Below are 13,841 nucleotides of genomic sequence, written 5' to 3' on the forward strand. Positions count from 1 at the left end.
CCCCGTAGGTCGCACCGGCCACCCTGAGCCTGTTCCACACAGATTCCAGGTTTATACACTGACAAGGAGACTCATAGAAGTCTCTGAGAACAGCTTTCACCGTGCTATTTATAGCAGTTGGACTGCTTCAGTTTGCACGCTAGCATTAATCTACCACACGTTGCATGAGCTAGCATTACTAAAAGGAGCGCTCGTTTTTGTTTACTATTTCTACTGACCAAACCGCGGCTGTTTCTCTGAATGTATAAAAAGCGCACCGCCCCGCGCGCGGTCCCATTGAACAAAAACAAGCGCTCCTTTTAGTAATGCTAGTCCGTGCAGCGTGTGGTAGCTTCATGCTAGCGTGCAAACCGAAGCAGTCCAACTGCTATAAATACAGAAAGGGCTAATGTGACTTCAGATAAGCAGATTTCAGAACAATAGACGAAGCACTGCGGTATTCATTAAAATAATTATTTACCGTTTGGCGTGTAATGTTCCAGGGTGATGATCAGCCGGTCTGCCAGGCAGAACAAACTTCAAACTAAGTTTGGACAGGAAGTAGTACTGTAGGAATCCGCCCTCTGACTCCCCTGCTGCACATCCAACATACTGCCCAAGTAAGACTGCTCGGGCCAAAGACAAAGTACGTGTTTGAACACGAAGTATGTGTTTGAAAGACGAAGTACGTGTTTGAACGACGAAGTACGTGTTTGAACATGAAGTACGTGTTTGAAAAACAACTTGTCAACCGCAAAAATGACAAAAGTGTTCCTTAAAAAATAAACGCGGAGGAATAAAACACAAACACGAAGGACAGGATATACAACACGGAGAAATGTCCCCTAGGGGGCTCCATATGTTCTGGCTCTTCTTCGTCTTCTTCTTTTCGCGATCCAATGATGTTTGTCTTCTCTAAGGTTCCTTTTGAAATGCTTTGAGACTTTTTCCGGCGGTTCAATTTGCAAGAACTCTCAGTCCAGGTGCAAAAGAGGCCAATAGATCTGCAGGCCTTTTATATGCGCTCGGAGCGTTTCCATGGTTTTAAATAATGCACACATGCGCCTGGGCGTGAGGAACTTTGATATGACGTTCACCTTGGAACTCCAGTTCAATAACACATCTAAAACAGTCAAATCACATGTTGTGCGACTTATCTAATATAATATTGTCCTGAAACTCTGATGGAGCTCAGCATTCATCCAGAGAAGCTTTAATACAAACACTTCCACCCTATATACCCTAAGTCTGTGTGAAACAGCTGACATGGTGTGTACAAGTCCACAGAAAATGTTTTATCGTCCGATTCCAATCAAGAGACTGCTGCTGCACCACGTGCGTAAATGCGCGTAACGATGTACCGATGGTTTCTGGTGCTGTGATGCCGCAGGTGTTTGTTAAACTCAGAAGAAGCAATGCGACACACAGCAGCTGTGGGCAGCAAACAGGACTTCTGGAGGTGTTTAAATGGTTCTGCTGAATCCACAGTGACATTCAGTGAACCTACAACAGGCTGTTGTCAGAAATAATAATGCTGTTGTCAACAGCGTTATTATTTCTGACATGAATCAGACAGGTTCCACATCTGTCTGAGTCACATTGTTATCTGGATTTTGTCAGGCATCTCAATATGTTAAGAAGATGATGATAGCCCTGGGTGGTGTTGCTCCACCTGGAAACAACACAAAGCTTGATCTACCCCAACTAGGTCTTTTTATGCAAATGTTTGTCTTGGTTTTTCTGCCGCTAACACAGAAAGGTAACATTCCCAGCAGCTCCAGAAACACCTGTCCTGTTTAATCACTGACAAAAATACAAAACATCTGGAGAGTCTGATGTTGAGAAAGCAGAAATAGTCCAGGTATCATGAAAACTGAAATTGAAAAATACATTAGAAATAAAAATATTGTGTTTTTCTACATAACAGCTCAACTGTTCCACACAGATTCCAGGTTTATACACTGACAAAAGGAGACAGAGCATCTGTTGGATTTATATAGGCATCTTGTAATCATTTTAAACAACAGTATCATGTTGTAAACCAAAGTATAAAGCTACCATGTTTGAGCTACATTTTATGGAGAGAGAACGCGTGAACTTGTTTGGATCATGTTGAATAACATAGAACGCTGTGAGTTTTTGTCCTGACTTTGGGAGTAACTGAAGACTACCAGAAGATCAGATGCTTCTCCAGTGTACACAGGTTTAAATCAAACCAGATAAACAGGTACACACAGGTATGAAATAATGTCTGGGCTCATCAAAAATAAACAAATAACACAACCGTTTGCTTTAATCTGTCGCAGTTATGACAATTTTAGAAAAAAAGGTTCAACCAATAAGCTATGCTGAAATAGAGAATTATACTTTCCTCTGCAATCAAAGGTATTTTTATTTACTGCTTCAAAAATAATTGCTAGCAGAAACACAACCTTTCAAGTTAACTACTAATTAAAACATTATTACGCATAAATACAAGATAATGTTACACATTATGTTATACATACATTCATGGAAAAAAAAATTAGACACCCTTGTTTTCTTCAATTCCTTGCTCATTGTATTGCGTGGCACCACTAAAGGTACGTGAAACACTTCACTTCTAAAGCCTTTACAGTTTTTGAGATAATTTTATTTAAGTTCTTATTGAAAATTTATTTTATTGATTCAAAGTTAGCAAAAAGCAATTTAGAAGCTAGCATGGCCAGACAAATTTGACATTTTAAAAGAACAACCATGTTAACGGCCATTGATATAGGGAAGTTGAAGCAATTTGTATTAAGAAATTCCTATTTCAAACATGGTAGACATGATTGGTGAATTAGGTAGGATGTGGGCTAAAAATTGTTCTGCAAAAAAATTCTGAAAGGCAAGAAAATGTGACACGTCTGCAGTCTTTTGTATATGAAAGGAAAATGCAAGTAGTATTGAGCAATTTTTGTATTTCACTATAGCACCGTCTAGCAGCCAAATGCATGAAACTTGGCAATCCTATCCGCTGTTGGGCACATTTGGATTAAGTACTCAAGAGTCACTGCAGTTTGAATTGATTTGATACATGATGGCAAATGTTCTGCCCTTCTACCTTACAGGTCCTCAAAGTGCTTTAATGTTTTACGTCCAGTTGCTCAGGTAGCTTCAGTGACTGGAAGCCATTATCTACAATTGTCCCTTTATTTCTTTCTTACTGGACATCTAATGAGTGTGACAGACATGCCTTTATATTTTACATTCAAGACATACACACACACACTTTAAAAAAGTGAGTCAAAGTTTATTGTCACCAGTAAAAACAAACAGCACCTTACATTTTTATTCTTTCAATTAGTTATTTTCATTTTTCCCCCAAAATCGCACTTCTTTTTAAAAAAAAAAAGACACATTCCTTCTCACCTTATCTTTTGATTTAACAAATCAGCTGGAGCATGCTGAAGAGTTTTCTAGAACATCTCTTCACTTCTGAGCAGTACCAGAATTCCAACTTGAGAAAGTAAATCAAATCCAGGCAAATGCAACACAAAAATCTCCACCCTATCAGTCCATAGCCTCCTAACAACAGCTCTTTAATCAGTTTAAGAATATAAGAATTACAACACCAGCAATACTGTACAGTCCCAAAGACAATACAACATATCAGCCATGATGTATCTGTGTACTGCAGAAACATAGAAGATACATTTTGTGCCAGTTTGTATATTGTGACAGCTGGTGTTATCTCCAGCATGCAGGGAATCGTTAACACTTGTGGGACAAAGACGAACCACTGCTGATGCTGCATTGATAAATATCAAAAGTGCATAGGTATTACAGAAGAAAACTAATCGAGTTAAATTTCAGCTTTTTGTTCTTCAGCATTTTGGCAGTGATGGTTTCTGCAGGGGATGCTATACACAAAGCTGTTCTGTGCTTCTCATATTTGTCTGGCAAAACCACAAACAGTGTTTTTGGAAATGAAAGTCTTTCTATGCCTACTGTAACACTACCAGCCTAATGTTACCTCTTCGGTTTCACACATTCTTTGAACACTACACATGCTACTGCAAATACTAAGGGCAGCATGTACAACCTTATATGTAAAACTGTCAAATGTGTATTTGAATCAAATCCACAGATCATCCTCATCAGTGGATTTAGTAACACTTTTGCTTGGCGTATTTCAGAGCTCACCAAAATACTTGGGCACACACAGAAGGAAAATGTAAGAATGAAATATTGGTATTTCAAATGATTGTTTAGGCTCCAACCTTCACCTTAAGACTCATTCTGGAACTTTCCATGGTTTTAGTGTGGAGTTGTGCTAAATGCTTAACAGACAGGTATGCTCTGGCTGTGAATTGCTGAACAGTAATATTTAGCAGCACTGTTCACTAGTCACTGTGTAGTCTACTACTTTGCTTATGAATTGTATGTAGTGTGTCTGAATCCTTAGTGAGAATTGAAAACGTGGACTTACGTGGAATGCTCCACTTACTGAATGCAGAGAACAGCAATGACGTGTGTAACAACTGATCAGACTTTCAGAAAGTAACACACAAGTAAATTTAGCAAATAGTATTGAAGATAGGTGAACCCCTGTGCAATATCATTCATGATACTTGATTCAGAATTGTATTTCTCAACAAGGGCATTATTTCTAAGTTTCCTCTTATGAGGAATCAAAAACCAACACTTGAGGAAGCCTATGTTCAAAGTACAGACTCCAAACTAGAAACTCAATGCAACAGAAGTGAATACACTTTATCAGTGAACCAATACTGATTACAACTGTGATGTCCAATCAGCCCTATTAAATGCACATGGTTATTAAATGAACTGCCAACACCAAAACCTTATTAAGACAAACTGCTAATTACATCCAAGATCATAACTTTTTCCTGTCTCAGGTTTGTTTTCCAAGCTTCATTTGCAGATATTATATGTATGAAATCGATATCATCTCATGGACTAGCTGTTGATGGAAAGTCTGGATAAATCCTCCATTATGCCACAGAGAGCTGACCATTAACTTTCCAGTCCTATGAGAACAATGCTTCCAATCAACTGCTGTTGAGCCACAAACAGTTACCCTAATGGACCATTAAATGTTACAACTCAAGTTAACCCCTAAGAAATGAGTTAAAAACATTTTTCAAGGAGATGATAAACATACAGTAGTGTGACTTCTCTCTTGTTGGAAACCCATTTCATGTTGTGTGAATGCAAATGTGTTAGTAATACTAATATAGTCAATGTGGAATGTGAAATTTGGGTCCTGCAGTTGCTCCATTTTGCTGTATTTCAGAGGGAAATTACTGAAGTAAATGCCATTTGGCAGCTTTTACAGCTTATGTCTACACACTGGAATGGTTTAGTAGTGAATTTCATGAATTATTAAGAAACACGCACAGCTACACATGCACAACTACTCATAGGTTGTATGAGCGGTCCATCAACAAAAAACGGTATCTGTGCATCAGTCAGGTTCATCAAAGCGTCTGTTTGGGTTTTATCACATTATTTAGGATGCCTCATATTCAGTGTAATTGTCTCTGTGTGCTCAGACCAAGTGGTGTGCCGCTGGTTTGTTAACCACAACACTCAGAACTGATCCAGTCTGTGAGCTACAGCTTTTCTGTTTTTTTTTTGTTTTTTTTGGAAGGATTGGTCCTGTGTGAATCTCTTGCCTCAGTTAGCCTCAGACTGCAGAACAGCTACTCAGTTTCTCTTCCAGCCACTCCTGAAAAACACAGAAAGACACAAGAGTTTATCTTCATTAGGATGTTGTCTGATAACACAACAGTTGCTCTGGTGTTTCTGAAGAATTTCATTCTGCTCCATAAATCCACGAGCTTACACCGTTGCCTTATTATCTTTAAAATTCTAAAACTCAACTCCATTGAGATAAATCAATGAATGTGTTCCCCAGCCCTTTGTCTCCACTGGTTGTAAAGAGGATAGCAGGTCTGAAAATGTGATTGTGTACACACAGATGCACACACATACAAACAGACTTGCTGCTTGAATGGTTTAAAGTTCAAGACGCGGTAAGTTATTCATTTCAAAAAAGTCAAATCGTCGTCCACAGTCATCCAAGTCGCTTCTTTAGTTATAACCGATTGACCAATCAGTGAGTTAGAGCCTTCAGTTCCACATTCTAAAGATCTGCATGGCCGGTTGGAGGTGGTTCTAAATTGGCCTTAGCTGTTAGCCAGCATTAATGGCTGCCTGTCTGTTGGTGTTAGCACTGTGATGAACTGGTAACCTGACCTGCCTGTGTATCCAGCCCCTCACCTCGTGTCAGCTGTGACTAGTCTGACTCACCAAATGTAGTTTGAGTACAAGCCTGCCATTTCCAGAGCACATTTCACATGGCTCTCTACTCTGCTTTCACTATGTGTTTGGTCTCAAAATCCTTTGTACAGGAAACAAGAGGATTTCCTGGTTCCACAGCCATATGTTTTATACAGAACTACTGTTGTGGTTGTGTCATGGTAGCTCATTTGCAAACTATATGATGCTGACTCCTTACAGCAGCGGCCTGCATTCAATGCAGTCAGGGCCCTTTGTTGCATGTCATCCCCTTTCTACCTATCCTGTCCCTGTCTACTATCACAATCAAATTCAGAATATGTTTAAAAAAAACTACCCAGCATTTAAAATGGCCTCACTCTGTCATGGGAATGGTACTTCCTTTTCAATGGTTACAGTGCAGTTGTGCTGTGATATGACAGCAGGGGGCGCTCAGATTACACATAGCATCAGACAGGCAAACACACCCATCACAGAGACTGTACAGGAGGTTACACTGCAAGTTTTAAATTTACTGATCAACAGGGTCAGAGGAGTTTTAGCAGCATAAAGGGGGACCAACACAATATTAGGCAGGCGGTCATAATGATATGCCTGATCGGCGTCCATTTACATTTGTGTGTGTTTTCATGCAGACATCACACAGCCAAGCAGAATGAGGACCATTTTCAGTCTCTGGTAACTCTAATGTGCTTCTACCTAAGGCTTACTCTTCAAAGTGTGGCACTTCAGCTAAGCACTTACGGGACTGTCTTTCTCACAAGCAATATAATCTTGACATATCCTTTGCTTGTGCTGATACAACTCTTCTACCCTTCACTGACTCACACATCATGAACACACTTCCAAACGCCTGTACAGCATTCTACTGTGACAGACACTCCTCCTCTGTGTCAGATACATCATTCAGACAGTGTGTGTGGTCTAATACACAAATCAGGAGGGTTAAACTTTTTTCTTATGTGATCCAATCTCACACACTTATGTCACCTCAGCCTCGTTTCACTTGGCTAAGCTGACAGTGGCCTCTCAGAACATGGATTAATCTGCTGTTAGGTATTAACATATGAGAGACCTCTGTATTAAAACTGGTTCTGTTCTGGTAAATATTACGACACTTGACTAGAAAAGCTGCTCTAAAAGTAGAAGTGTGGAAAATATGAGCTTTGGAAATGTAAAATGGCAAGTATGACTGTGTGTATGCGTGTGCACTGCAGGAGAGATGTCAGACAACAGGGTTACTTTATAGTGATTATATTCAGAGTAGTTTTTAAGCTTGTGGAACACTGACAATGTGTGGCCATCAAATGGCTTCCTGTAAATTTGTCCATTTTTCACCTTGGAGCATTTTAAAATTTTACTCATCCTGGAGTACATGTGGGCTGCACAGTGGATCAGTGGGTGGCACCGTTACCTTGCAGCTAGAAGATCTGCAGTTTGTGTCTCGACCTGGGATCTTTCTGAGAGAGTTTGCATGTTCTCCCTGTGCATGCGTGGGCTTTCTCTGGGTTCTCCAGCTTCCTTCCACAGTCCAAAACCATGCTGAGGTTAAATGGTAACTCTAAATTGTCTGTAGGTGTGAATGTGAGTGTGCTTGTTTGGATTAAGCGGTGTGTAGATAATTGATGGACGGATGAGTAATATCGTTTATACATGTCAACATATGTGAGAATATGCTCTGAAATATGCTTTCTGTTCTTATGAAACATGATTTTTTCTTTAAGCCTTTCAGCTTTAGTGTTTGCAATCATATGGTCAGTAAACATCCTATCTAAATTAAGAATTCACATTAAAACAGTGTAGCCACCACTAATCCTGTTGATCAGCTCACTTTGTTACTTTTGAGTAATGAATGTGTCTGTTTGCTTATGGTTGATAAACCTAAATCGTGTCATGAGCTGGCAGTTAGACTAAGATGCACAAAGGGAACACAGACAAAGTTGTGCTTCTCCAACGCCATCATCTACTGTTTAATTGTATGCTTAGTAAAAGTCTACTTACAGAGAAATGAGGGGACTTGTGCAGCTTACACTCATTTTCAGTTGCTAAATAAATTATTAATGATAACAAAAATAAATACTCAGCAAAATCAGTTCTCAAGAGTATGCCTGCCTATGTCCTGTTTTGATGATGAATAAATGATAAGAATAAAAACAAAGCCAAGTATTGACAGCAGACACTACGCATTCAAATTTCAATTAGCCAAGCTCACTGGAAACCCATGGAAGAGCTGGCTGCTACTGCTGTTCTGAGGGCTGGAAGAGGCACTCAATTCCATTATTATCCACCTCCAGGCTTTATGTCACAACACAAGATCACAAAAATGAAGTACTGGAGACAAAGGAAAACATAACATACATTAACGAATACATCAAGAAATGTATATATGAGGTGAATGAAGGAATAAGACAGAAATAGAGAAGGTCGAAGTATGACAGACAGGATAGATTTAAGAAGAGCTGTCTGCTCTTGGAATTCAGTTTCATGGCATAAATTCTTTAAAGGGTGGGGGTGGGTAAAACAGGAAGCAGGGGCTGACGATGTAGCATTGAGTGGATATGGATGGAGGATATTTATATACTGCTGTTCCCACAGCACAGGTTCTCTCTGTACTTGAGAGGAAAAAGAACATAACTTCAGCATACAGCTTCCTTGCTGCTTTCCCATAGTAGAGATGGGTCTTTATGTCCACCTGAATACAACCTACAGCAAACGATGGACTGTGGGGATTATAATTTTAGGATTACACTGTCATATCTTTTGAAATAGAAATTTTGTCTATGTTGACATCGTTATTATAGTTAATGATCATCATGCACAAACAAATCAAAAAACTAACTGTTGGTCTGAAAGTCATAGAAAAATGACTGAGTTATAAATGAACTGATCTCAAACCATTCAGTTGAAGTCATTATTCTGTCAATTAAACCGTACTTGTCTGTTTAGTTCTTGGATGCGTGTACAGCTCCCAAACATATGAGACATCAGAGCGAGACAAGTCTCTGCTGTTATTCTGATCTGCAGCTTAGGATCACTTTAAAGTAACCTCCACACATGCTTGATGAGACAATGGTGGGTTGGGCTCTGACCTGCGTCACAACCTTCTTCCTTTATTCTTTCCCTATGTGCCATTGGTGGCTTTGTCGTTTGTGAGGTCTATCCTGTTCACAGGTGTCGGTGCTACAGAAGAGGTTGTGGTCAAAGACTGACCAGCTCACAGTGGCACCTGGAAGTTGTCCCACATCATCTCTGTGACTCCACGAAATCCGCCTGACGCTCTGTAAACCACTGCACTTAATCTTGACTTATTTTATTCTGTTCATGCACTCACATACTCTGCTGGTTGCTCCATACAGAAAACATCGACCGCGTATCTGTCTGCCCTGTAGAGGAACTCTTCCTCGGTTGGCTGCCCTGAGTTTTGTTGATCTATCCCTTCAAAAGTATTCATATGGAGATATTTGTTACCTGAACAAAGTCAGTTGGGGCAAAGAATGTCCTACATTGCCCAGATTGTAGCAAACATCGTACTACCAGTCTAAACACACAGCCTTGAACAGAAAATACATACAAAGAAGCACATCAACTTTGGTCTATGTCAGCTATGTCAGTCTATGTTTTAATAGGTTTAAAGGCTTCTATTCTTCTCTCACTAACTGTGTGATTGAGATGAAAGCCAGATATGCATCTATTAACTGAAGAATGAGCAGCAAGTTGGACTAAAAGCTACAATTGACAGTCTGGTTTTCCGAGATAGGCTGTCTGGATTTCTGCATGAAAGCACACTTAGCAAAAATGATCATCATTAAATCATTTTGGAGAAGATGTGGGGACAGATTTTGTCAGTCATTGATAATTATTGTTGAAACAGTAATGCACTTAGTTTAGTTAGGCATAATGTCTAATGCAACACTTCAGTCAGTCTAACAAGGAAAAATTGGAGGTCCATACTTCAGGGACCTCATAGCTATCTATGGAACTATGCACAGCCTAAATCCTGTGCATTGGATCTTTGAGGTGAACATATGCAGACTACAAAAACAACCACCCACTGATCCGTTTGACTGATTTGGGAGACCCAGTGACAATGTGTCAATCATTCTCAACATACCTGTGATGAGTAGCTCCTGGTGTGACCCAGTTAGGCAGGCAGATGCTTCCATGTGCTGACAAAGGCAGTGGGGATCAGTGAATAAGGCACAGTGGTGATGGAGTTCCAACTATCAGATGTGGGGTCATAACAGTCCAACGTTTTACACCGCTGTGTTCCAAAATAACCACCAACCACATACAGCTTATTTCCTGAAGCCACGGCATGGCAGCTCATCCTTTTGGACGTCATGTCACCCACACGAGTCCAAAGATTGGTTTCACAGTCAAAGCGATAAGCAGAGGCAGCAGTGAATTCAGTGTCGCCACCCATAATAAAGATCTGGCTCCCTAAGACAGCAGCTGCTGTGTAGCGCCAAGGTTGGGGGCATTCAGCAGCAATGTTCCATCGGTTGCCCACAGGGTCATAACACTGGACCTAGAAAAACCGATTAAAAAAAGCTACAATGACAGCAAAATGCTACAGGTAAAAAAACAACACTGAGTGTTTGACCAGAAGAACTGGTCACTTACAGTTCTTATGGTCAGTGGTTCATAAAGATGGACAGAAAATGTTTGTCAGAGATGTGAAGTCAGGAAAATTTTCAAACAGTTGAATAGACTGTTAATTTTGACTCTATTGATAAAACATAAGCAAGAGGAACAAAGCATATTTGATAGAAACTGAAAACAACAAACCTATTACATGGAAATGTGTTGGTTCAGGCATGTGAGATCAATAAAATCTTATCTTATCCTAATTTGTCAGTGAGTTCAACGCTCAACAGTAGAAAGCTGTCTAAAGAATTGTGAGGAAGACTGATATGGCAAATCACTGACCTTGGAAGCCTTGTCTCTGTGTATGGTCGTCCCCCCAAAAACAAACAGCTTAAGCTTGGCACTGACCACGGCTGCATTACTGACGCCATCTCTTAGCGGTGCCATCATAGTCCATTTATTGCTGAGAGGGTCATACCGCTCTACCTGGGAAAATATTTCTCTTCAAGTTTGGTTTCATCAAAAATTTCTACATTTTTAAAATTCAGCTGATTGTCAAACTTTTGGTCAAATAAAAAAAAAAAAATTAGTGTGGAATCATAAAGACATATAATGAGGTGTTTCTGGCAGCTTGTGTATAACTGGGTTTATTTTGGACATAAATGTAGAAATGTTTGCAATGAGTTATACTTTTACACTGTACTGCATATATGGATACATTTGATTTACATTTATATTATATAGTAATGCACATGCACCGAGCTATTGCTTCATTTGTTATCTCAGTTATTTATTCTGTTTTATTTGATTTGACTTTACTGCCTTCTGCAGAGAATCTGCTGTCTCCCCCATCAATGATTCTAAGCTATAGTAAAAAATACTCAGAATTTCCACTCTAAATGTGACAGTAATTGGTAAATTTAAAACTATGATTTATTTTAAAACGTAAAAAATAATATAAAATAAGCAGCAATTGCTAATTTTGGGATTCATAAAATTATTAGTGAAATATATATTGTATCATATTTGAGACATATATTCTTAAAATGACATCACAAATAACAGTTTTCAGGAGACAGTATAAATGGCTTTAATAGTGAAAAAGTTAATTAGAAAATATTAGTAAAAATACTAAATTTATGTGACTATACCTATAATTAGCAAAATAAGTGACTCTGCAATTCATGTGACTCAGCGAGAGCTGTTGGTAATGTGGTAAGAAAGAACCAATATTTTGTGCGTTACAGCAATAAAACACTCGACGGCACAATACATGTGCCTGGCTGTACAGGTGTGGTTATCCTCTTGCTGATGATGTAAATATTTCAGAGGATAGAAGTAGTGTTGTAAGGTTAGAACTTAAAAGTCTGTGCAAATCCTAAACATTAAACCGCACAATGATGCATAAAGAGTCCGAGCTGTGTTAAAGACGAATGAGCACTTCTCCTGACAACATCTGATTATGAGCTGTATGTGCTTACGTACCAAATTAGCTCTTAACAGTTTATTTATAGGTAAAACTGGTACATTTTAATATTATTTTCAATAACAAGTTAATGATTTTCTGACCTGTTTTAGGGAGACAGATGGAGAAGCAGGAAAAACTCCGGCTATTGCTGTATGTCCTCCAACAACATATAGACTGTTTTCCAACTCAGCCGAACCATGGCCAAACCTGAAGAAGAGAAGACCCACATGATGTGTGTGCGCGTGTACTTAAGACAATGCATGGCTTTGTTGACATTAACATTTCATTAAGCATGGAACAGTGTGGTCAACCTCACTGCTGTACATATGGCTGAGACACTACTTTGACTGCAGCTGATTAGTACATTTAAATGCTCATTATTTTCTGAAACCATGCCCAAAAGAGACATATCATACAAGAAAGGCCGGAATGTTTTGCAAACATCATCTAGTGTACACTAAAATTAGAAAACTTTGCCTCTATGGATTATACTAAAATGAGAATTCAGTTTGTGTTTGTCCACAGGCTTATTCCACCATCCATAGATGTTCATCACTTTACAAGAAAATATAACATTCAAAATGAAAGTGAACTCTACTTGAACTTGAATAGACCATAACAGTGGCACTGTAATACACCTTCATCATCCAAAGCTCACCTGGCTATGAGCATGGGAGCTCCTTTGGACCACTCTTCATGGACAGTATCATAGATCCAGACATCTTTTGACACTCCGTTTTCTGATCCTCTTCCTCCCGTCACATAAACTTTACAGCCAATGGCACATGCACTGAATTCCTTTCTGGGGCTGGGAAGGTCTGCTTTAGGTATAATCTCCTTGGCTTTATGGTCCACCTAAAATGAGTTTTATGCCAATACAGAGACACACTTGTAAAATGCTCTAGAAATAAATTTTGATTGACTGATTGAACTTCACCTTACTTCAAGTCGTCGAAGTGGTGCACAGGGCATAAAACAATGAATACTTTGGATGCCAACCAGATGTATTATTATTTATTTAATGTAAATAAAGTATTGTCGTAGATTTTGTATGTGGGCTGATTTTAATAATTGTGATTATGATCCCAGTCATCATCACATAGTTCTCATACAAGGTCAACAGTTAGATTTAAGTAACAGCTACAAAAAAAATGTAGACAGCTTTGCTTTGGATGGTTTTGGTTTCTATGAAAATGTCTCAGTACGAAGTCTGCAGTCTGATGCCTATGGTATATGAAGCTAACTGATAAGGGTACACTCTGATTCAACATCATTTTGAAGCAACACTAAGCTTTCTATTTTTATCTTATTTCCCAGTTTTTCATTTTAAATTCCACATTAAAAATTCACACCAATAGCAGTAAAAACAGGCTGTGACACACTGGATAACTTTTTCACTAGAGCATAAGGAGATTTTCCATTAATATGTTGCTTTGTCTTTACTTCAGTCTCCGAGTCAATATCTGAACCAGGTATTTTCAGTGACACTAATAAATGCACCTGTAAATTAAAAAACATA

General features: G+C 39.0%; 1 protein-coding gene across 2 annotated transcripts in view; it reads right to left on the minus strand.

Annotated features, from left to right (window-relative positions):
- Positions 1-3,232: 3,232 nt before the first annotated feature.
- The window catches only part of LOC110966323 (kelch-like protein 25), a 32,340-nt gene continuing 21,731 nt past the window's right edge, over positions 3,233-13,841 (minus strand). For both annotated transcript variants that reach the window (XM_022215661.2, XM_022215660.2), the window contains exons 8-12: positions 12,981-13,177; positions 12,424-12,529; positions 11,197-11,340; positions 10,379-10,795; positions 3,233-5,695 (exon numbers count right to left, since the gene is read on the minus strand). In XM_022215661.2, coding sequence (XP_022071353.1) covers positions 10,409-10,795; positions 11,197-11,340; positions 12,424-12,529; positions 12,981-13,177 — 834 coding nt within the window. In that variant the 3' untranslated portion in view covers positions 3,233-5,695; positions 10,379-10,408. The remainder of the gene's footprint in view (positions 5,696-10,378; positions 10,796-11,196; positions 11,341-12,423; positions 12,530-12,980; positions 13,178-13,841) is intronic.

Source organism: Acanthochromis polyacanthus, chromosome 8, assembly GCF_021347895.1.
Source record: "Acanthochromis polyacanthus isolate Apoly-LR-REF ecotype Palm Island chromosome 8, KAUST_Apoly_ChrSc, whole genome shotgun sequence".
NCBI lineage: Eukaryota > Metazoa > Chordata > Actinopteri > Pomacentridae > Acanthochromis > Acanthochromis polyacanthus.